General features: G+C 44.4%; 3 protein-coding genes across 4 annotated transcripts; 1 reads left to right on the top strand and 2 right to left on the bottom strand.

Annotated features, from left to right (window-relative positions):
* Positions 1-983: 983 nt before the first annotated feature.
* NSUN4 (NOP2/Sun RNA methyltransferase 4) lies at positions 984-7,539 on the bottom strand. Its single transcript, XM_083619651.1, has 6 exons — positions 7,112-7,539; positions 5,779-6,182; positions 4,055-4,209; positions 3,158-3,312; positions 2,031-2,155; positions 984-1,421 (listed from the first exon to the last, which is right to left on the bottom strand). Exons 1-6 carry the CDS (start codon positions 7,370-7,372, stop codon positions 1,145-1,147), a joined length of 1,377 nt encoding a protein of 458 aa, XP_083475777.1. The 5' UTR covers positions 7,373-7,539; the 3' UTR covers positions 984-1,144.
* A 2,047-nt stretch (positions 7,540-9,586) lies between these two features.
* UQCRH (ubiquinol-cytochrome c reductase hinge protein) lies at positions 9,587-14,155 on the bottom strand. The gene is made up of 4 exons (XM_083619652.1): positions 14,013-14,155; positions 12,459-12,485; positions 10,900-11,061; positions 9,587-9,853 (listed from the first exon to the last, which is right to left on the bottom strand). Exons 1-4 carry the CDS (start codon positions 14,061-14,063, stop codon positions 9,821-9,823), a joined length of 273 nt encoding a protein of 90 aa, XP_083475778.1. The 5' UTR covers positions 14,064-14,155; the 3' UTR covers positions 9,587-9,820.
* A 75-nt stretch (positions 14,156-14,230) lies between these two features.
* LRRC41 (leucine rich repeat containing 41) lies at positions 14,231-23,177 on the top strand. 2 transcript variants are annotated; one of them, XM_083619649.1, is made up of 10 exons: positions 14,231-14,552; positions 14,760-14,846; positions 16,433-16,503; positions 17,616-18,813; positions 19,511-19,762; positions 20,330-20,494; positions 20,740-20,838; positions 21,302-21,424; positions 22,473-22,548; positions 22,909-23,177. In XM_083619649.1, exons 1-10 carry the CDS (start codon positions 14,441-14,443, stop codon positions 23,141-23,143), a joined length of 2,418 nt encoding a protein of 805 aa, XP_083475775.1. In that variant the 5' UTR covers positions 14,231-14,440; the 3' UTR covers positions 23,144-23,177. The 2 variants fall into 2 exon arrangements, with proteins under 2 accessions (XP_083475775.1, XP_083475776.1); XM_083619650.1 differs by lacking the exons at positions 14,231-14,552; positions 14,760-14,846 and adding an exon at positions 15,090-15,224.
* The last annotated feature ends 212 nt before the right edge of the window (positions 23,178-23,389 follow it).

Here is a 23,389-nt window from a genome sequence, read left to right on the forward strand (position 1 = left end):
TAAGTTCTCAACCCGAGGTACCACTGTATTCCTGGTTTGAGCCACACTTCCATTGTCTAGCAACCAACATCCACCCTCACCTTGATCAGAGGTCAAAATAATAATAGTTAAGAATGGAAAAATTATTTCAAGGAAAAATTATTACGTCTCACTGACCCCTAAATAACAAAACAGGCTGATGGCTGGACAGATTAAAAAACAGGAATCTTATCCTGTCTAGCTGCTAAATTTTGAAACAAAACTTGGCTAAGAACCCCCCCACACACACACTCAATGCTTCAATCATGTCCAAACCAGTCCAGTCCCATGCTGAGAAATACATGGGCAAGCCTGCCAGCAATGCACTGCTTCTTCCAGCCTCTCTAGTATGAACAGCACCAGCCTGAACTCCCGGGGAGGCTGGAGGACTTTCCTCTGAAAATAGATGCAATAAATTTGATGGTGCAATTATATTATGCCACCCACCAGATGACAGTTTCAAGCAGCCATGTCTAAGATTCCAATCACATCATGTATATAACCTCTTTCCTGCAGTAGCCATTGGTTCCAAAGGTCTTAAGTGGTGGTTGAGCAGCCTATTAAGTCATTATGGACAGTTGTCAGAAAAGTTTAGCGAACATTTAGAAAATGGACACTCCAACAATGTCTAATACTCCAAATGTCTAATATGCAAGAGGAACTCTGCAAGGTGCACACTAGACTTCCTCCTCCTGCGAAGTTTGTGTAAAGTATGCAAATAGAAAAAAAGTTTACAATTTTTGCACTTTTTTATTCTGTGCTTTTGGGATCACATTCTTCTATCTCTTGAGTGGCTTACATTCCACTTGCAGCATATGGGCTGCAAAAAAATATTCCTATTCAGCCAATATACTTGACAGAAATCATGGGTGGTATTCAATGATAGTTGCACACATCAAAGGCTTGTACACATGACTTCCACCCAACTGTGGAGTGAAGAGTTTGTTTGGTAGCAACTACAGTGATTAATGTGGGGGGTTTTTTTAATTGCACACAGGTGTGGGGTCAATTAAGCAAAATGCTGTTTTTTATTGCAAGCTGCAGCATAGTCTTTATTCAAAAAGACAGGTGTCAAAGGGAAGTTGGAAATATCCCAGGTCACTTTTCGTGCTGTGCCATGCCCATTCTAATTCAATCTGTGCAATTTGCAAAAATACATGGGTCCAAAGTTAGCTGTGAGATGGGGAAGGATGAGTTCCCCAAGTCTGCAGTCAGGATAGAATGAAAATGTGTTCTGGAACCGCTTTCGAAAACAGCTCAAGTCTTCAACCTGGATGCTAATGTCATGTTGGATTGCTAGTAGCTCCACAGCTCTCTCAACCACGTACTCATTCTGGAGCTGAGACAAGGAGCACGTTGAGTACACGACGTCTCCCCCTGGCTTGGCAGCAAGTATCCCAGCCCTGGGAAAGGAACAGAAAGAACTTTTTATTTATTTAAAGATTCACATCTCAAGGCACATCAACTTCACAAGACAACGTACAGAATAATTACCCAACAATTTTTAAAAGAGCTCCAGCTGAAAACAGCCATCATACTTTGGAATAGACTTAGGAGAATCTAACTTAGCAGGAGGAGATTACTGGATAAGTACATTAAAGTAAGGGTTCCAATTTGGCTAGAACTCCAGGTTTTTAAAGAAATATTTTTCTAGTCACCAAATCACCTCCAGAAGAGGAGGCAAGGAAGCATTACTGAAGTTGGATCCTTTGAATTATATTTAATTAACCTACTCAGAGCAGACCCGCTGAAATTAATGGGCCTAAGACAATAATAGCAATGAATTTAAATGAGTCTACTCCAAGTAAAACTTAGTTAAAAGCAACCCTTTGTCTTTTAAGCCACAAGAGCCTTACACATTTGTATGTGGGCAGGATGGCAGGCAGACAAGCACTTTTGTAGAGTTTTGTGGACTCATTTGCAATGCTGTGAATGATTTAATAAAGCCCTAATGTGAAACCCTGGTGTAGCTCAAAAGTTAACATGTATCACATAGGGTCAGGATCACTTACACAAGCAGCTCCACCTGGAGCATTGGCAACATCTGACGCTCCCCCTTTCTCATTTGATTGAACATATTGTTGTCCTCTTCTACGACTGAGTGACGGTCATTTGTGCATGGTACATCCACGAGCACCTGCATGGGATAGAGGACAAATATTCCAATTAAACTCAGTGGACTTTTACCTGTTTGTGCCCTCCCACACAGCTTGTCCCATATCACACAGCTTCTCATCAGGCTCATTAAGGCACTACTGGATGATATCTTGGAGGCCATCTCCTGCCATTCACAACTGCAACTGTTCTTAAGCCTCTTGCACGTAATACTCATACAGCCATTGTGGTGTAGAGGTTAGAGTACTGGACTAAAACCAAAGGAAACCCAGGTTCAAATCCACACTCAATCATGAAACTGCCTGGGCAAGTTTAGCCTCTAGTCACCATCTTGCTGTCTACCCTCACAGGGTTGTGAGGAGAAACCATATACACCACCTTGAACTCCTTAGAGCAAGTATGGCCCAACTTGGCCCTCCAGCTGTTTTGGGACTACAACTCCCATCATCCCTAGCTAACAGGGCCAGTGGTCAGGGATGGTGGGAATTGTAGTCCCAAAACAGCTGGAGGGCCAAGCTTGGCCATGCCTGCCTTAGAGGAAAGATGGGAAGTAAAAATATGACGTTCAAAGTATCCCGGAACTACACATTCTGATAACTAAAATTATTATTTTCCTACATCAAGGAAAAGGCTTGGGAATCATTATTTTTAATGGCTGGGTGTTTACAATAGAAATGCACTTCAGCTGGACTCTCTGAACCAAAGTTACATACGTTACCAGTAAAGGAGTTATCAGATGTGGCAGAAAGCACATCTTGGCTATAGACACACCAGATAATATTCAACAAAGTATTAACTCCGAGTCCATTGATTTCAGGGGGTCCACTCTCAATATGACTAAGTTCAGTATCATCCACTGTCACGATCCTCCCCCCGCAAGGTGCAAATATATTCTAAAGGAGCAATCTGCACTCTGTACAAGTGAGGGGGGAATGGAAGAGATCATATGTTCAATAGCTGCAGGCGCCTGCTGGCGCTCTTCTAATGGGTTACTCCCAGTAACATTATCTACAGCAATGCTTACCCTATCGTAAGTATTCATCTCCAGTTCACCCCACTTCCTTCCATCCCATGATGTAATCCTCACTATCTCGCTGAGCTCTTCCGGAAGGTAGCTATGGAGAATTTGATGCAGCCGACGAGTGCGGGAAACAGAGAGGTCATTGGCGGCCAGCTGTCCTAATGAAAGAACAACAACAGCATACACCAAGGGCAGACAGATTCTCGGAGGCTCCAAATCAACAAACCAAAATTTGCACATGACTGAGAAACGATGAATATGTTGCCAACCTCCTTAAAAGAAGACCCAATCAGTTTTGGCAGTGTGTGAATGAGCATATGTGTACACACACACACACACACATTCCCCCCACAAAAGTATTTTTTTTATTGTCAGGATTAACAACTAGCCATACTCCGCCACCACATAGACATCTGGGATGCTGGGGGAATGAGAGAATCGCCCCATGTTGACATATAATAGGAAATTATCTTTTATATGTTTAATGCAAACATAGTGCTGGGTGGGCATGTGATCGTGTGTGCCTTGAATATGTGTGTGCCCTCTGTGTGCGTGCACCAGAGTGTGGGTCACACCCACTCTTGGCATGCGGGGCCTGGAGAGTTGGACAAGGGTGAATGTGGTGCTCTTGCCACTCCTGCTCTACAGAGAGAGAAGGAGCTGTTGGAGCTGGAATAGGCCAGAGAAAATGTCCTGCTACCTTCCCTGAGATGGCCTTCTGGAGAGTAACCTGTGTAATCAAAATTGCACTGCACCACAAGCAGAAGCAAACATGATGCATCACACCAGACTATCTTATCCTTTCAACTCTTTCCAGATAGATGTAGTAAAAACAGTTTTCACTAACTGGTCCTTTCTACACCATTTGAGCACCACCTGCAGCAGAAGAATTCTACTTACGACAACATCCAGTCTGTAGAAGGGCCAGCATCTTTCCACCTGGTGCTGCGCAAAGGTCAAGGACCAGGTTGCCAGGCTGCACATTGAGAGCCAAGACGGGCAAGATGGATGCAGCATCCAGAAGATAATAGCCCAGAACTCCTAACATGTCTGGTCTATGAAAAAAGGGAACAGATGAAGTTTAGCATGGCAGGCACAGGAAATTTGAGCCTCAATTAATTCCTACTTAAAATGCACTAGCACTATGGAAGGGCTGCAGCTCAACTGTGGAGCATACGCTCTGCATGCAAATAGTTCTAGCTTGAATCTCTAGGTAGAGCTGAGAAAGACAAATGATGGAGAGCTGCTGCCAGTCAGTGTAGGCAATACAGTGGTGCCTCGCAAGACGAAATTAATTCGTTCCGCAAGTTTTTTCTTCTTGCGAGTTTTTCGTCTTGCGAAGCACGGTTTCCCATAGGAATGCATTGAAAATCAATTAATGCGTTCCTATGGAGACCGCTTGCCAGGCTGGCGGTGCGGAGAAGGGCTTTTCTCCCCACCGCAAGCCTTCAGGACAGGTACGGGAACAGAGGGGAAGGCGCGCAGCGCTTCTCCTCTGTTCCCGGGGCTTGCGGTGGGAGGAGGGTTTTTCCTCCCCACCGCCAACATTCAGAACAGCATTCTGAATGTTGGCGGTGGGAAGGAAAACCCTCCTCCCACCGCAAGTCTTCAGGACAGCCATCCGAAGGCTAGCGCGGGGAGAAGGTCTCTCCGCCCCACCGCCAGCCTTCGGAGGAGCCTTCCGAAGGCTGGCGGCGGGAGGAGGTCTCTCCGCCCCACCGCCAGCCTTCGGAGCAGCCTTCCGAAGGCTGCCGGTGGGGCGGAGAGACCTCCTCCCGCCGGAAGCCTTCGGAGCAGCCTTCCGAAGGCTGGCGGCGGGAGGAGGTCTCTCCACCCCACCACCAGCCTTCGGAGGAGGTCCGAGGACAGTGGGGAAGACGTGCTGCGCTTCCCCGCTGTCCTGGAGATTTCCCTATGGGCTTTCGTCTTGCGAAGGAAGCCCATAGGGAAATTCGTTTTGCGAAGCGCCTCCAGAACGGAAAAACCCTTTCGTCTAGCGGGTTTTTCGTCTTGCGAGGCGTTCGTCTTGCGGGGCACCACTGTACTGAGATACATGGACCAACGTCTAACTCAGTATAAGACATATGACATTCATGCTCACGCACCTGTGCATGGTGGGGTTCTGCCAGTAAGAGCACAATATAATACCAGGGGCTTTGACACCATCTAGCTTCCCTTCCATCTATTCCATATTTTCATGGGAGAGAAGACTGTCCCTACACTCAACTTTGCTAAGTGAAAAAAGTTAAGAAGCAACAACTAAGCACCTTAACAACTGAAAGAGAGGCAAAAGATCCACTTGTTGTCATTGGCAGCAATCAGGTATTTTAGAAGTTTGCAAGTAATGGGCAGTATTCAATTACTGCTGCCCATCAGAATAAGGAGTTCCACTTGTGTAACAGGACTCCCCATCCCCACCCTTCTGTCCTGACGCTTCCCCAAATCTACTCCGAAGGATTGTGAGAACCCCAGAACAGATTTAGGGGAGTGGGGAGGAGAACATTTCAATGAACAAGAAGAAATCCATGGGCTAAGTTGGATTCTGCCCAATGCAATTATTTTTATCTTACAAATGCTGAAGAGCACCCCAACACCCACCTCCTCACCCAAAATCAGCTATGTACCTGGCTGGATGAAAAAGGCTGATATCTCCTTTGGGGAATGTGTAACATTTTATGTTGGGACTGATGGATATGAAAGGAGAATGAGGAGGTTGCGCTTGGGGCTCAGAGGGTTCAGTCTGAGTTTCTGAGGATGAGTCAGGCTCACTGGCACCTTGCTCAACTGCAGAATCCAGGTCCTGCTCTACTTTTCCAGATTCCCAGATGAAATCCGCTGCCTGCATTTCTTCCAGTTCCTGGGTGACCTTCTGTGCATCACAGTAATTGTTGATAAGAGCTCCATATTTTTGCTCCGAGAGAAGACCGATGCGGATCGAGGGCCAGAGGCTGCCAAACTGCACACCATAGGTCATGTCGAAGACCCGCAGAGCCCGTCTGGTGCAAGGCACGCGAGGAGTGGTGGATGCCTTTGCACGGATGAAAATGTGAAACAGGTAAAATATTAAAAGTGCTGATAATGTTTGGGCATTACATGCACCACCCACCTCTTTACCAGTGCTTGGATGTATGAGTGCATAGTGAAATCAAAGACCAGGGCCAATGTCGCTGGCATTTCCTATCCATCCTGACATCAGGGACGGACCCATACAACGTCCTCCATCCCCATCCCCATGAGATAGCACCAGCAGGGAACAGCTCCCTTCTTATGGGCACACACACTCTATGTGAGAAGGGGTCCAAGGAGGGCCTTGCATTCTACCATCAGGAGGTCCATATTCTGTACCTGAAAGTAACTCATACAAACTAAGCTATTTGTTCAGGTGAAAGGCCATATTTTGCAACAGCCTCGAAGCTGTCTGTCACAACTGTGTGTGAGGAACAGAAGAAGGAAAACTACAACTCAAGGAACAATGCAGGCTGGGGGCCAATGGCAGCTGGTGTGAAACATCCCTACCTAGAGCAGGGTTTCCCAAACTTGGGTTTTGGACTACAATTCCCATCATCCCAGACCACTGGCCCTGCTAGCTAGGGATGATGGGAGTTGTAGTCCAAAACCAGCTGGAGTGCCAAGTTTGGGAAACCCTGATCCAGAGAACGGGCTCCTACCAAGAAGCCTTCTGTAAAAGGGCCATGCAAACACGCTAACTTAATTTCACGTAACGGAGGCCACGGCAAGCAAGGCGGGAGAGAGAGGCCGGACAGCAGAGCCGGGACAAAGTGCCGAGGACTGGACGGAGATCGGGGTGGGTAATAAAAACACGGGGGGCGGAGGAGGCAACGCAGCGGGGACCCGCTGAAGGGCACGGGGCGGGGTGTCTTTTGGGGCTTCATTGGGCTGGGCATGGGAGGGCGCCGCAGGAGCTGTGGGTCGCGGTCCGCGTCCCTCGCGCCTCACCCATTTCTTCTTTTGCGCGTGCCGGTGCCGGCGGGGAACGAAGGCGAAGGACGGGACCGTCGGCAAAGCCGCCTCTTTCCGCAGCAGCTGCAGCAGCAGGCCCTTCCCTCTTGCAGTGCGTGCAGCCGCCATCGCTCGGCTCCAGCGCCAATGAGGACAGCCCGCCGGCCGACGCAGAAGCTCCTCCTCCTCTTCTGCCAAGCGTCGGGGCGGAGTGGGCATCTTTTCCGGTGGACGCCGGGTTGCCGGAGCCTCGTGCATGTACCGCGAAAGGTATCGGAGAATTCGCTCTTGCCGAGACGCGTGCCGCCGGAGATTTCATTTCAAGCAGGTCGTTTCGGGCACAGCTTACCACGTCTTGCTACCTCTAGCACAGGCATGGGGGACCTGTGGTCCAGGCCTGCTGGGTGGGACCCCAACACGCACGGCCAGTGGCCTAGGTCTGCAGCAGGGGCAGCCGACCAAGTGCCTTTCACTGCAACTCCCAGCAGCCCAGGCACTATGGCTAAGGGCAGAGGATGGTGGGAGCTGTAGTCCAAATAATCTGGTAGGCACCAGCCAGGTGCCCTTGGTCCAGCAAGTTTAGGGTGACAGCGCCTGGAGACGCAAGTTTTCCATTTCTGCCGTAGCACATGGGTCTGCATCTGCTCTTCAATTATGTGAGAACCAAATGAGGAGCTCGTTTTTTCTTTCCAATTTCAGCTTGCTAGCACTGTGGGGCTACACCATGAAGTTGTGTGTGATGTGTATAGTGCCCATAATAGAGCAGTCACAAACATGGAATGTTGGCTCATCAGCTGAATTGATATTTTCAGTGCTGAATTGATATGTAAGGTAACCCAAGTTTGTTTATGACATTTAACAACTCTTCGTTAGTTTAAAGCAAATTCCTACTGTGTGATTTTAAAAGACCCTGCAAGCTACCCTGGTGAGGTATGTCCTTGAGTAGCCAGGGCTGATGGATGTAGTCCATCTGGAGGGGACCCAATGTTGAGGAAGACTGCCCTAAAGTACAGTGGTACCTCTGGTTATGAACTTAATTCGTTCCGGAGGTCTGTTCTTAAGCTGAAACTGTTCTTATCCTGAGGCATGCTTTATTAATGGGGCCTCCCACTGGAGGCACAGGATTTCTGTTCGCATCCTGGGGCAAAGTTCGCAACCAGGAGCAGCTACTTCCGGGTTAGCGGAGCTCGTAACATGAAGCATTTGTAAGCAGAGGTACTACTGTATATCTGCCATTAAAAGGTAATTCACTGGTCTCTCTCACATGAAACAATCACACCTTCAGGAATCTGTGTCCTCAAAGTGGAAATCTACCCTAGAGGTTTTCCATAGGATATTGTTACCTCAAATTAGGACACCTATCCTTTTTAGCAGTTGTCTGACATTCAAAAATTAGTGGCTGAAGTTTCTCCCAGTTTGTGCCAAGATGTCTGCAGGTCAGGCAGACACTAGGTTGTTAAACTGGCTTCTGATCAGCTTCCCTCCCCTCACACACTCCTGCCATTCCAGAGGTCCGTGTGGCGTTGCCAAGGACTCTTCAGAGGTGCTCTTACTTCAGATACGGCTGAAACCTGACCAGATCGTAAGAAAAGGCCTGACACTGATGAGACTGTAGCTCTGATGTTAAGAAAGGAAAATGGGGGCCCGTGGTACAAAACGACAAAATAAGCCTTAGTAGCTTGCCTGAACATGTTGCAAACTTGGTACCATGGTCATCAGAATTGTTTGAAATAAAAGCAGCTAGTGTAAGAACTCAGCTGATTTGATTCTGCGTCCATCTTCCACAGTGGGGAGTTCTTTCCTTCCTAGGATTCGTTCAATGTAAGTTTGATGTTGGTATAGGAATGTCTCCAGCTGTACAGGCGAACACAGCTGCGATAGACACCACATAGGCACCATGTGTAGCATGGGAAAGATTACATATAAGCTTTCAGGTTACATGTGTGACTATGTAGACAGAATGCAATTTAAAAATATATCTCACTAAGAAAGGTTCCGCTCATATTATTATTATGTAAACATATCTACATGATCTCTTCTAATCTGCAATCTCTTCTAAATTTTGGATTCTATCTCCCACACTTACTATAAAGGAATAGGAAGATGCATATTATTGAGAGAAAGAAATGGACATTGTGGAAAGAGGAGGTAGCCAGCAGCACACACAGGACTATATTGTTTAGGACCCTAAAACCACATACAGTCCACACACACAACCTACCTAACCACCTACATCCTTTCCAATATTTCTTTCACCTATACTATACATACTGTTCTGCCCTCTTTGGTTTCTCCCTCACAGTTACTATTAAGGATATTAGTTGCTGTTTTCTGAAGATCTATATGCAATTTAAAGTTTTCAATGTCATGAAAAAATGGATCCTTTGCATTACTAAATTGCCTAATTTTTTATGTTTAACTTCAGAGCATGCTAAGATGTCTTGGCTGTCATAACAAGCAAACATTTTCACATTTGACAGGAAATATCTTTAATACCAGAAGTCTACAGAAACACTTTGTTAAGCAGCCACAAATCTTCTACATAACAGATGTATCCTGATGGCAACTCTTAAATTCTCCCAGAATTACCACAGAGCTAGTTGCATTCACTTTCATATCACATGTGCAGAGCTGCATGTTTACTCAAACTGAACACTCAGGTTTTCATCAGCTATGCATGAGGACGACACAGGCTTATATTAACATTTATTTCAATTTGCTGAAGAGTTTATGAGCCACCTGAAAAACCAAAAGATGAACAAATTAAATTAACAGGAGCTTCTTTAGCAACACATACATTAGTCCTAATAGCCTTCTTTAGGCATTATACCCAAGAGAAATATGTGATGGGGGAAGCTGGAATGAATGTACTAGCTCTGTCCCTTAACTTTTCCCATCTCCCACCAATTTGGGGAGGGTGAACTTTTGAAACAGGGAGCCTCCTGTGCTTGTCGAGACTCCACACACATTTCAGAACCATGGAAAACCAGTGTTCTAAAATGCACACAGTGCAAAAGGCTCCACACTTCAGGAATTTATCTTTCAACTCCCACAGGCAATCAAATGGAATGGAGGGCAAAGCTAGCACATGTTTTATTCAGTATAACACCTGAGGAGGGCTACTGTTTTGCTCCCTCTGGGAACCAACTGCATTCTTGCACAATATATTCTTGCCTACTTACAATCAAGAAAGCTGGTTACAGAAAAATGTACTTTAGAAGCAACAAGCCAATATTTCACAAACCTCTGCATCGTTATTACGCAACACTCCTTTGTAATGTTTTATTTTGAATTTTTTTAAGATACTATTTTAGGATATTGTTATAAAAATCTTGTAAGTTTATGTTTTCTTTTTTCTAGTTCTTCTTTTGTCTTATAATTCTTTATATTTTTAATAAAGAATATTAAAAAGATAATATCTTAGTTTCCTCTTAGTAATATTGCTTTGAATGTATACTTTATATTTGACCTTCTTCAGTAATGTTTTATTCTGGATTGTTTTATCTGATGTTTTAATGTGGTGTAAACCGCTTTTGAGATTTTTCCTTTAAAATATAAAGCTGTGTAGAAATGAAATCATTAATAATAACACTTCTAAAAAACTAATTTATAAAGCTGACAGTGTAATTCCACACCCACAAGATAAATGTCAAAATAGTACTTCAATTCAGTTATTCAATCTATATTGACGTTCAATAAAGTGTCTGTGGCTCAACACTGGAGAAATAAGGTATTTGGCCACAAAATACTGTTCACACTTAGAAATTACTCTGAGACAAACTTACACAATGGTCTCTAGCATGCAAGAAGTCAAAGAGTTCCTCTGTACACTTCTCCTCTGTATTGGACTTGGATGACACTCGAGCATTACACTCCTCTAAACGTTCCCGAGCTTTCACACATTTCTCAATCTGTTCACAATGCTCCCTTAGAGTAGTTAAAGGATCCTGGACAAAAAGGAAGATATAAAATAGGCACAGTTAATGCAAATGAGCGATTGCTAAGAGAGAGGTTCAACTTTACCACCACAAGCTAGAATATAAAAGCTTGCTATAACTTGTCCTGGATAGATGATAATGACAAGCATACAAATGATGAGATCTAAAATGCCAGGCATTAACAGTCCTGTTGTCAAAAGATTCTACCTCTACACTTCCAACTTTAGTGTTACAGTCAGGTAAATTACAATCATTTTTCTAAGGTAGAACCAAGAGCCACAACAGGATTATAAATAAGGAGCATGTGAATCAAGCCTAACTTAAATGAGGTGCAGAACCTGTATACGGATTCTAAACCAGATGGCTTTCATTCTTGCGCTAGACTGTGGGGGAAATGTTATGGTTAAGTTACATACAAAACCAAGTTGTGGGTGTTTGAAAAATATCCTCCTAAACTGCAGTATTTGAAAGTAGGGAAAGCCTATGATGCAGTACTACACCACATCTCAATATATAAAAGGTTCAAAATAGATATGGAGAAGAAACAGCACTTGTATCACACTCAACAAACACAATTTCTGTATTGATTTATCATTTTGTGACTTATCAGTGCCTAGGTAAAAGTTATATACTGTTGGGAAAGCAAGCAAGCTACACCCAGGTTTGCCAGAATCAATATGTACTCCTATGCCAGTAAGTATACGTATGAAGAAACTGTTGTGGGACTCCAGAGATATTCAAAACTATTTAAGTTGTCACTATAAGTATCACTTATTAAACATTATGATCCTGAAGACAGACAGGTTGTGAATGGCACTTTCTGTATGGCAAAATGTGATGCAAATAACCTTTCTACAGCAAAGTAGCTATGTATTAAAACTTAACTAATGCACTTTCAGTTCTGAACCAAAGTACAGGCATACCTTGGAGATAGTGCAGGTTCAGTTCCAGACCACCACAATAAAGCAAATACCGCAATAAAGTGAGTCACACAAAACCATTTGTTTCCCAAGTGTATATAAAAGTTATGTTTCCACTATACTGTAGCCTATTAAGCCATGCCCCCGCCCCCGACTGCAGGAGCAGGAGGGGGGAAATGTCAGTTCCAGCCCTAGCTAGCTCCACTCCTATGGCCTGAAGAAGGTCATCAGGGGGCTTCCTTCCCCTGGAAGTGGTCAGGCTACTGCAGCTGCACCCAGGTCCTCATAAGGAACAGTATCTGTGAGACGCAATAAAGCAAATCTCAATAAAACAAGGTATGCCTGTACTTCCCTACCCCCAGCCTTTTGTACCGTTCCCTGGTTTTCTAAATACAAATAGGACATTTTATGGACTAGGATTTAAGAAGTCTGCTGCTCTCAAAGGATTAATCTTTCCCCATTATCATTATAATAAAGTTTACCTACCACAAGCTCTTCTTCCTCCTCCTCCTCCTGGACAGAGATGCAAGAAAATAAGAATGGACTCGTAAGTGTCATGATATTTCCATAATAAGAGTATACTTAACCATATCAAAACCAATTCCACTTATTTGCATTTCCGCTATGTGGTACTGTACAACTTCTATTTCATAACACATATATATGTCTGTTATAACAAAAATGTCTGTTATTCCTAGATATTTATTTAAAAGGGTCCCTTCAAACTGATATTCAAAACCAATGCATATGTACATTTTAACAGGCTGGACTTTAAACCTTTCACTAGGCATCTTTCTAACCTGTTAGGGACTTGGTGGCAAGAGGTATAGTAACCACAGTATTGTTGTGGAAACAGGCCCCCAATGCTGAGGGGAAATTATGGCTTAACTAGAACCAGATCAAAACTCATGGGAAATGCTCCAGCTCTTCAGGCACTGGAGATATCCTGACAAGGGTGGGTTTCAAGGAGCAGAATGGAAATAAGGCTAAGCCTTATTTAAGAAAGCCTCTTAGATATGGGTAGAACAAACTGAGAAACGGATGTGGTAAAGACTGATGGGAGAGTCAGAGGCAGCAGTATACTGAACATACTGTGAAGCAACATAATATGGGACAGGATAAATAAAGGACAGTCAGACACAACAAGCATACAAAAACAGTTATAGTGGAATTCAAGATATAAACTGTAGCAATGCTGAAAAGAACAACAGCTGTATAACACTTAATATTTGCAACCAGAATATTACATCAGGCACTGGGCAGAACACATATATTAAACAGCAAACCTCTGGCAGAGATCACTTATTAAAAAGAAGGGGTAGAAACCGCTGGTGTGTGTACACACACGTAAGTCAGGACCTTAATGAAAACCTGTTAAGTTTTAATTTTCACTGTACTCCATTCTGGGCTTCCTTTGGCAACGGAGAACAGATATTTGGCGCTATCTGTTATGATGGTGACAAATAAATATAAATAAATGAGAACAAGCAAGATGCGAGGAGGAAAAATGACTCGGAGAAGGGAAGGATCAAGGGGGGGGGGAGGAATAATAAAAAGAGGGCCTCTGGCACGAGAGAGAGAGATTAACCTGCGAGTATCAGGAAGAAAGCAGGGGAGTGTCGACAGGAGACACAACGAAGACTGAAATTCTGCCTCCAGTCGTGGGTCAGCTCTGGAAAACCCAGAAGCCGGTGGCGAGGGAGGCATCTCGCCCACGGCTGTTTCTACCCCACCCGCTACGGCACTCGGACAGTGTAAGGAGGAAGGCCCATTGACAGGGCAGGCCCATAAGCGTCAACTCGGAAGCAAGTCCCATTGCGTTCGGCGGCGCTTGCTCCCGGGTAAGTGCGTTCTGGGCCTAAGCTCTGAGCAGGTCTCCAACCGTCGCTCTGTGAGGAGAAGAAACGAAAAAGAAAAGAAACCCGGAGGGAAGAGAGGGAGGCCCAGCGGTGGGGGGGGGCTGGAAGGGGAGGGAAAGCACAACATCTCGGAGACCAGAGCAAAGATGCTTCGCCTCGCCGGCTCCCGGGCTGCGCTCACCTCGGGGTCCCCGCTCCGGCCCTCCAGCGCCTTCTCATCCTGCCGCCCCATCGCCGCAAATCTCCCTCAAGCCTCGCTCCGCTTCCCCAGAAGGACGCCGAAGGGTCACCCGCAACCTCGGCGGAAATCCCGCCCACTCACAGCGCGCTTTCCGACGGCGACGACCTTCTTCAGATGGCTCCCTTTCTCGACGTACGCGGGCGGGGTGGCGGCGTCGTCCTCCGGCGTACACATTGCTTTTCGTGACTCTACCAAGATGGCCGCCGCCAGTTCCGCTAAAATGGCGCCGAGGGGAGGAGGAGGGGCGGGGGGAAACAGTCGACCCGCTCAGTATGGCAGCATCATACGTCCGCATAACAATGAGTGACCTTCCCAAGATGGCGTAGCCCATCCCTGTTCTCGCTAAGTAGACCAGGAGCCTGAACAGTATGGAGGCCAAGTCTGCGGAAGAGATCTCTGATCGGAGCCCCCTCAGCCTGTTTGAGCTCAGCGCGGCGGCAGTCAGCTCCGCCATGGGACGCGTGGAGAGAGAGGTTTGGGGTAAGAAGGGGAAAGGGAGCCACTGGGACCGGCTCTGATCTCTCCTGAATTAGGATTTACGGGCAGTTACTGTGTTAGCGCTCTTAAATGTGAGGGTCTATCCTAAAGGACGCCAGGAATCGAGGCACTCTAAATAGGCCGCGTCACCTGAAACCCCTCCTTTCTCTAACTGAAATTCAGATTTCTCTTGATTTCTCCCCGCAAAAGCACTTCCAGGTCCGATACTTCAAGGAATCTTGCCTCTGCTTAACATCTACTACCTGGAGCGAATTGAGGAGACCGCTGTGAAAAAGGGTGAGCTACTTTGCTGGTCTGGAGGACAGGCGGGGATACAATAGTGCTAGCAAACTGTTGTCTGCTATCCTAGTTTCTCTCTGGTGCATTTAAAAAGTTTATTTTGTTCACACTTCACCAAGTGTGCTTAATTCATTTTGTGGTTGAGACAAATCCTTGCTCTCCATATTCCCAAGTGTCTGTTGCCCTGATGTCAATAAACTGGGTCAAGTGTTTTTTCCCCATTCTTGACAAGGGTAAAATGTGTTGAACTGCATATCCTGTGCATGTTTACTCTGAAGTCTGCTCTACTGATTTCGGGGAGGCTTGCTCCCAAGCAACATCAGAATCCTAGGTCTGATAAGTAAACTTACTGAATTCACTGGAGCATAATTTCAGGTAAGTGGGGGTTAGGATCACAGCATAAGGACATAGGATTGCAGCTTCAGACAATATACTTACTGAATTCAACAGCACAAATAAGCTACACTGATCAAAAGCAGATGGGTTTCAGGACATAGTTTTTAGCTATTATTTTTTATGGTATTTAAGAGCTTTATCAGAACCTTTTGAGCAGCAGACAACATACAATACTTTAGTTTAAGAACTCAAGAAGTACAGTAATGAAGGGATTAACGTTCCTACTATCTCAGGGTTGAGCATATACAGAAGGTCCCAGATTCAGACCTGGCAACTGGACATAGGGTTAGAAAATGCTGCTCTCTGAAACCAGAGCTATTTTTCTAGCTCAGTATAGCCTATAAAATGATTGGCACCAGCTTTCTGAAACCAGAGTTTCAGAGAGTTGGTGTCAGTCATTTTATAGGCTATACTGAGCTAGAAAAACGAAAGGCCTAAATCTATATATGGCAGCTTCATATCCTATATTCCAACTAAAACCATGTCCAAATCCATGGTCACAGGTTGGCAGTGGACTAGTCATTCTCTCAACCTCACCATCTTCTCAGGCTAAAAGGTTAGTCTGAGCTTCATAGGACAAGGGCAGATATCAAGTAATATAGTTTCATGCTGCTGCCAAATTTATTTCAGTTGGATTTTAGGAATTGTTGCAACAGGAGATGTTAGGAGATTGGCCTAGATCATGAGCTCCCTTACAATTTTGTAACCTTTGCTGAAGAAATCAAGATATTCCTATTATAATTTAATAAATCCACTTTTCAAGATACACCCTTTAAGGTATCCGGATAATGATTCTTAAGGAGTGCATAATGCACTTTAACGTGAAGCCTGTCTTGATTCTCATCTCAGTTTGACTGAGGGCTTGTTGGATTGAGTACATGTCATTTCAGCATAGGGTTCCTGTGTGCAAAATGGAATAACCTAACAGATAACTTCTATAATAAACGAAAAACCCTATGCAATAATTTCAAGTCTCAGTGTTTACATTTGAAGCCTAGTTTTGACACTAAATTTGCAGCTTCAGCTATTCTGAAGTCTGGTGCTTTCATCAGAGATGGAATGCTTGCTTTAATTATGTTACAAGTTAGGTGTGATTAGTTATAAATTTTACCTGTATGCGTATAATTAACGGTATAGATTTACATTTTAATATTCAATTTTTTAAAGTATGTGTTATGTTTCCTCAGGTCTCTCAACCCAACCTATATGGTGCAAGCTCTGGTTTGACATAATGAAAACAAGACCTTCTAGATTAGAGGTAGGTTATGGAGGCAAACTACAAAGCTGACATACCTGAGACGACCAGGTTTTCCACCTTCAAGGCTAAATGGATTTTATATCTGCCAACTGTGATGATGTTTTGGATCAATCTTAACTAGTTTCAATTAGACTTACTCCAAAATATGTGTAAATGGGAATGCAATCTAAACCAGGGGTGGGGAACCTTTTCAGTCCAAGGACCACATTCTGCTGTAGACAATCTTCCAGGGGCCACATGCCACTGGCAATATTTTCACTAGAGCAGGATAATCAGGAAGAGGAGGGTTGGTACCTGGAGCACCTGCCAGCGGCAGCACCCAACTGGCAGCTATTTTTGGTGGCCATTCCCCAAGGAAAAGGCCAGCAGGGCAGGGTGTGTTGGATGTGGTTGCTGGAAGGTATGGGGACAGGGGAGGAGTTCCCTGGAAATGTCTGCTGGCTGCATGAAATTAAGTGGGATGGGGAGGCACATCTGGGCCCAGGTCAGAAGATCCCCACCCCTACAATAGATAGTTCCAGTTTGTGGAAAGCAAACGAGAAGTTAGGCTCTCAAGTTGGGTTCACACTAAGGAATTAAAGAGAAGGGTTTGATGAACACATGCAATTTGTTTACTAAGATTATTAGGAGCCCAGGATCTCTGTTGCCTTTTAATTACTACAAAATTAATGTATGGTTTGGACTGTCAGAAGCTCACACAATTTTGTAACCTAACTGCAGTGAGAATGTGATTTACAGGCACTCCTGTAAATCTAGGTCTTATATTCCATTTTGTTTTTACTTTAAAATGCTTAATAAGATTTCCTGTGTCCTGTAAATAATATGAGGTTCTCACTGAAGTAGTAAACCTGTACCTAGGCTACACTACTTCAGACTAGAATGAATGCTCCTCCATACAAAAACATCCTCACCCACAGATAATTAGATGTCAGGGAGAAGAATTTGAGCATAGCTTTTTCTCAGGCTTGAGTGTTTTCCATCTTCAGGGATTTCCCCCCTATGTATACCATCACATGACCCCCCCTACCTTTAGTATGCACATCAGCAGGAACTGTGATGTAAGACACTGTGGTGCAATGAATTTATCACAGTTTGGTTCAATTTGATTGCAGAGCATCAAGTGTTGGAGGAAGAAGTTCATTGAAACTTTCTTCTCAAATGTGCTCCGTGGCATCCTGGATGTGTCTTTACACCAGCGCCTAAGTGACCCTTCCTTTTTGCCCCTGCTGCACACTTCGCGGCATGTTACCCAGCTTACCATCTACAACATGCTTGAGGGAGTGTCAGAGCTGATGGCCAAACACAATCAGAGTGTCCTAGAAAACTTGGCTGTCTCCCTCACATCCCTGACATTCCGTCACCTCCTCTCCTCCAGTCTGTCTACTAGGCAACAGTTGAGTTCGTTCCTTCATCGCCTAATTCATCATGGGGCTGTGAACCACCTCTCTATGTATTCTTGGCCTGACCCTGACCCAGCACTTTTAGCCCTCATTCTGAAAATGAGTGCTGGGGTTTGGCACCCTGGAAAAACACTGCTGGACCAAGAAAACCTTTGCCATCTGTGCAGAGAGAAATGTGTTGACCAGAGCCAAAAGCTAGATGAAGAGCCTTGGGGTTCAAGGCAGCTATTTCAGAGTTCAGTCAGTGGCCAGCATAATAATAGTGATCTGAGGAATGAGAAACTGTTACCTAGTGTGCCTCAAGAATCTCTTCTGGGCTTTCAGAATGCAGTAGAATTGGCCAGAACTAGCAGCAAAACGCTAAAAGCCCCGGTGGGATGCAGATTGGGTTGCAATTCTAGGCAAAGCAAAATGCAGCAGAGCTCATGTTCAGAAAGTTATAGTGCTGAAGAGGGATCTGTCACTTTTATCCCAGCAAAGACATTTCAAGATGTCCCTACTTTGGAAAAATCTCAAAAGAGGCGTAAAGCTGTAACAGCAAAAAAGCGCAGCTGCCATCAGAGGAGCAACAAAGTCCCTGCAGAGTCAGAAGACCTTTACGACTTTGTCTTTGCGATTGCAAGGGAAGAGGAGGAGAATACACCGTGTAGCGAAAGAAGGAATGCCAAGGAGGAAGAAAGCCTTGCTAGCTGTTCCCGTCTCTCAGAAGAGGCTGCCAGTAGTTCTGGTACGGTTTGCACAGAGGGAACCCGATCTGCTGGGATGCCTTCTCTGAAAACAACGGGTCATTTCCGAAGTGTGTCCACGCTGGAAGTGTTCTCCATCTCTCTGACCAGGAATACATGCCAGATGCTGGGGAACCTGCTGAGCTCTTGGGTATCTTTAGAAAAGCTTGTTCTGTCTTTGAATGGTGAGTGAGAAACCAAACATTTGTCTTCCGGTGTTTTTAGCAAAGCAGAGGCAGCTTTCTTTCTTTTGAGAGCCACATTGACCCATAGTTCAGGGTGTATCAGAATGAATTGTAAGCCAAGTGTAAAGGGGGGGCATGGCGACAACTTCATTTCTCAAGGCTCCTTTCCTAAAGACTTCCCCATCAGTTTTTCTATCCTGTTTTAAATACTTTTGTATCATTCATTATTAAATTCCGATAATAATAACAAATAAATAAATCATTTTATTTATTCATTTCTTTAAAATTATGCACCACTTGGGTTGTAGAAAGAAAACCTCAAAGCAGTTTACAAAATTTAATGGACAGATACGGGTGAGGCGTTGTAGGGGTGCAAAAAACCTTTTCGGATCAAATATCAAAGTGGGAGTAATCAGTAAAAAGCTTTCATTTTTTTAAAAAAACCAAAACCCTATTATTATTTTTAAACTTTCTAAAAATAGAAAATGGGAAGCTTGAGAAACACAAAAACCCTTTTTACTTCATGACATCATAGCAGGAGACTCACTGGAGTAGTCAATACTCCATTCTTTTTAATGACAGCTTTGGGAATGGGGGGCTTAAGGACCACAAAAACCTTCAGGGGGTAATATGTGACGTAATAATCTTGCCGTGTGTTTTCACTGCCTATTCCTGCCTCTTAAAATGTGTTTTCCAGGCCTGGGCCCCGGCATCTTCAGTATCCTCTCTGGGCTCCGGGCCCTGTCTCGCCACAGTGATTACCGCCTCCGTGTGGTGCGCATCAGTGACATGTTCTCGCATGTCCCCTGCATGAATCTTGTTCATGCTTTCCTGAGCGCTGTGCCGTTGCTTCAGACCCTCTTGGTCAGCTTTGATCTCAAAACCGCGACAGAGCGGGGCAGGCCGGAAGAGAGCTGGGACTCGTCACCCTTTGAAGAAGAGATTCCAGGTAATACACTGGCCAGTTCCAGACAAACGTTTTATTATTCGCTTTCCTTTCCTGCATATGTGAGATCATTTAATTTTTCATTTATGCACTGCAGTGGCCGCCTAGTCACTTCAAATTTGCTGCTTATCTTGCAGCCTCTTTTTAAGGAGGCTCCTGCCCTCTCAAAGAGCAGCAAAGCATTTCATTTTTGTACTGTCTGCACAGTCAATGCAGTGGATGCAAACAGCTCCTGATTGTTTTGGTACAACTGCTGAGATAGAACACCTTGGCCTGCTAGAGTAAGTGAATGATGTTAGTGATGCAGCCTGATTTGGAATCTGATTCTAAGTCTTCTTACCAGGTTCATTTCAAATCCCATCAGTCCCAGCCAGCATGGCCGATGGTCAGATATAATGTTGTTGTAGTCCAACAACATGTGGACAGGTTCCTCACCACTGCTTCAAAATGGTGGCTCAGGAAAAAGCCAGCTTGCGTTCTCCCTCTTCCCCTCACTTTATGTGCCTTAATTCATTACTTCCTACTTTAATCAAACCATATTATTGTTGTTGTCCGTCCCCCCCAATCTAGAGAGCCATTTGGAACACCTTGAAATCAGATTCCCTAGAGAGCCTCTTCAGACAAGTCTCCTGGTGCCTGTGTTGAAGGCCTCAAGGTCTCTCCAGAGCCTCTCTCTAGACAGCGTTGCAATTTCCTGTCCTCAAGAAGTTGGGCTTCTCCTGCAGGCACTCAAAGGTATGATGGAAGCAATTTTGCCCTTTCCACAGCTGCTCAGCAATGGTAGCAATTTGCCAGGAGATAATAACATTATTGGCCCTCAGTCAGCGAGGCATACAAGATTATTGTGTGAACTGCAGGCAGAGCTAAACAAGTCTAAAATATTCTTTTCAAGATTTTCAGCATACAAGCTACTGAACAGAAAAACTGTAAGTAGCAGGGGGCTCCATGTTTTTTCTCTTAAGATCCTGTTTCTTTTGCAGAGTACAGCCCAAGCCTGAAGAAGCTAAGCTTTCATGATGTCAACCTTTCTGGCCACTCAAAAGAAGTCCTCCTCCTGCTACAGGATCCCATTCTTCAAGGTATATTAAATGCACTTGCCTTCTCCAAACTGGTATTGGCTCTTATCAGCGACCACAGTTGCAGGAAGTCAAGGAGGAGATTTCTGCAGAGGCCTGTAAGTTTTGTGGTCATCCTGTTTCAAAAACTGTGTCGTTTCAATTTAATAGTTTTGTGAAGAGCTGGATTTTGCCTCATTCTCCATATAGCTCTACCTGATGGAGGTTGAGTGGTGTCAGAAAAAGAAAGCTAGCACATTGTGACGGGAAAGTTACTTCACACCTAAGGAGGTGTATTCAGAAGGGGTGTAAAGCTTAGAGAAAGGAAAAGCGTGCTTATATACAGTGTCCATTAGTATATCCTTAAGTCTCCTTACTGGATTATCACTCTGCTTTCAGGGGTGTTGCCTTGATTGGGCTATGCATGCAGTGAATCCAATTTCAAACCATAGACAGGAGGAACATCTTCATTTTTCTCTTGCAATAGAAATCACCTTTTCATTCTGTCGGCTGTTCGAAAACTGCACTGCTGAGCTCCTGTCTGAAATAATAAACGCCGTGAAGAAGAACTCAACACTGAAGAGCCTCAGACTACCTGGAAATAGGCTGGGTATGTACAGCAACTATCCTAGAATTCTTCCTCCACCTTTCTGGGGAGGGATGCTATGCTATCAAGAATGTTGGTACTTTTGTCCCCTGCCCTTCAAACCCAACTGGCATAGGCTGAGGACTTCAGGCACAACTATTTTTTGACACATGTAGCCTCTTGCTTACTAAAATTCAGGCCACACTAAGTCGGTAAAGGTTGCCCAAGGCAATTTTTGTCCTTTTCCAGTTCACCTGTCCAACTAGCCACCCTTTCTAATTTGGTTCCTGAATGCTAAATCCTTCAATATGTGGGGGCTTTTATGTTGCATGCTTAAATCATTGTCTAGTTTCAGAATGATCTGAAACAGAATTGGTGCTGAATTATGTCTGCTGTAAAGTTAGCCTACACATGCAGCAGAAATAAGTGGAAGAACTCAGTGGTGTAAACAGCTGCTTCACTGGTCACAGGAGGAGCCATGCTTCATGAGAAGTATTAGACTCACTACTGCACCCTTTCAGGGCACTATAGAAGGCTAATGGAAAGCCACGCTTTACTGGCCTTGATCGTTTGAAATAGAGAGGATTAAGAATACACTAACTTGCACTGAGACTTTGCAAATGACTGCCAAAGGTAAGTATGTGTTCTCTCCTTGCATGAGATTAAGCATTCAGTGCTTAGGTAGCTATGTAAGGAATATAAGCCACTGCCAGAATATCGAATCCAACTTCATTCTTCAAAGAGTGGTAGAATGGGTTGCACCACTTCAGATTGCACATAGGAGCCTCATTTTAAAACCCTGCATGGCAAGGAACAAGCTGGGTCAGAACTTTAATCACCAATGTAATGGGGGTTTATTACCATGTTTCCATGGCAGAATATTAAGAATTGTAAATTCCTAATATCCTGCCTGAAGGGATGCAGTCTACTATGGCACCTCATTATGCTGCATGAGTAGACCAGGCCTGAGTGCTGCTGCTTTACTATGGCTTCACCATTTACCACTTGCAATTATGTGCTTTATATATCCCCTAACATTCATAGTTGGTTTTCTTCCACCTCTCATTATTAGGAAATCACAGGCTTGTTGCATTGGCTGACATTTTTTCTGAAGATTCATCATCTTCCATCTGTCATCTGGATTTAAGGTAGGTTCCACTTCCTCTGAACACAAAGCCCTATTGGGGAGGGGGCATGGGGGAAAGAGTGGTGTGTCTGTACTAGGATCCAATGCACAATTGTATTTTCATTCATTCACCAATTACTTTTAAAGAAAGGTGTCAATTTCCAAGGAAAATGACTCTTCCTAGTATACTTTTCTGAAGCTGATGCTGGGAAATATTTATACTTGAGTACTTGAACAATTTAATTGTTTAATGTCTAATTCATAGTAATATGAAAACCAAGTGTTTTCTTAGTGTAGTTACTGTGATGGGAGAAGAACCATTATTCTATACAAATGTCATCTGCAAACAGCAATGGACTAGTCTAACCCTATTTTCCTACAGCTCTAACTGTATCAAACCTGCTGGACTCCTGGAGTTTGCCAAGAAGCTGGAGAATTACATAGCCCAACGTGGAGAACAAATCAAATTCACCAAGCTGTGCCTCTATCAGAACTGGCTGGACCAAGATACTGTAACTGCTCAAGAGGCTCTTTGGCGGCTAAAAGCTATGTGCAGCATAGTCAGCGACACTTGGGATTCATCTCAGGCCTTGGCTGACTATATCAGTGTGATGTGAACTTATCTACTAATAAAGCTGCCTAATCAATTTACCAGGATTCAGTTTTCCTGTTTTTTCTAGACAGGCGCAACCGAAACTGGGCTTACTTGAGTACGAACACACATTTTTATAGTCAGTGTCAGCTAGGGAAAATAATAACAGAATGCTTAAATGGCTTAAGTGAATTATGGGAAATGGGTTGCAATAAAATATCAATATTATAAAAAGAGTAGTACTGTTTGCCAGAGTGTATTCAGTTGCCAT

This window comes from Podarcis filfolensis (genome assembly GCF_964270895.1).
Source record: "Podarcis filfolensis genome assembly, chromosome: 6".
NCBI lineage: Eukaryota > Metazoa > Chordata > Lepidosauria > Squamata > Lacertidae > Podarcis > Podarcis filfolensis.

What these genes read in the sequence shown, in the direction of transcription:
- NSUN4 (XM_083619651.1), bottom strand. Translation starts at nt 7,372, where the DNA reads ATGCACGAGGCTCCGGCAACCCGGCGTCCACCGGAAAAGATGCCCACT. An exon ending in AGCCTTTTTCATCCAGCCAG is followed by an intron (nt 4,210 to 5,778) that starts GTACATAGCTGA and finishes CTTTTTTCATAG; the next exon opens with ACCAGACATGTTAGGAGTTC. An exon ending in CTCCAGGTGGAGCTGCTTGT is followed by an intron (nt 1,422 to 2,030) that starts GTAAGTGATCCT and finishes TTCCTTTCCCAG; the next exon opens with GGCTGGGATACTTGCTGCCA.
- UQCRH (XM_083619652.1), bottom strand. Translation starts at nt 14,063, where the DNA reads ATGGGGCGGCAGGATGAGAAGGCGCTGGAGGGCCGGAGCGGGGACCCC. An exon ending in AGGAGGAAGAAGAGCTTGTG is followed by an intron (nt 11,062 to 12,458) that starts GTAGGTAAACTT and finishes CTTTTTGTCCAG; the next exon opens with GATCCTTTAACTACTCTAAG. An exon ending in TGCATGCTAGAGACCATTGT is followed by an intron (nt 9,854 to 10,899) that starts GTAAGTTTGTCT and finishes TTGGTTTTTCAG; the next exon opens with GTGGCTCATAAACTCTTCAG.
- LRRC41 (XM_083619649.1), top strand. Translation starts at nt 14,441, where the DNA reads ATGGAGGCCAAGTCTGCGGAAGAGATCTCTGATCGGAGCCCCCTCAGC. An exon ending in GCTTGTTCTGTCTTTGAATG is followed by an intron (nt 18,814 to 19,510) that starts GTGAGTGAGAAA and finishes TGTGTTTTCCAG; the next exon opens with GCCTGGGCCCCGGCATCTTC. An exon ending in CTTTGAAGAAGAGATTCCAG is followed by an intron (nt 19,763 to 20,329) that starts GTAATACACTGG and finishes CCCCCAATCTAG; the next exon opens with AGAGCCATTTGGAACACCTT.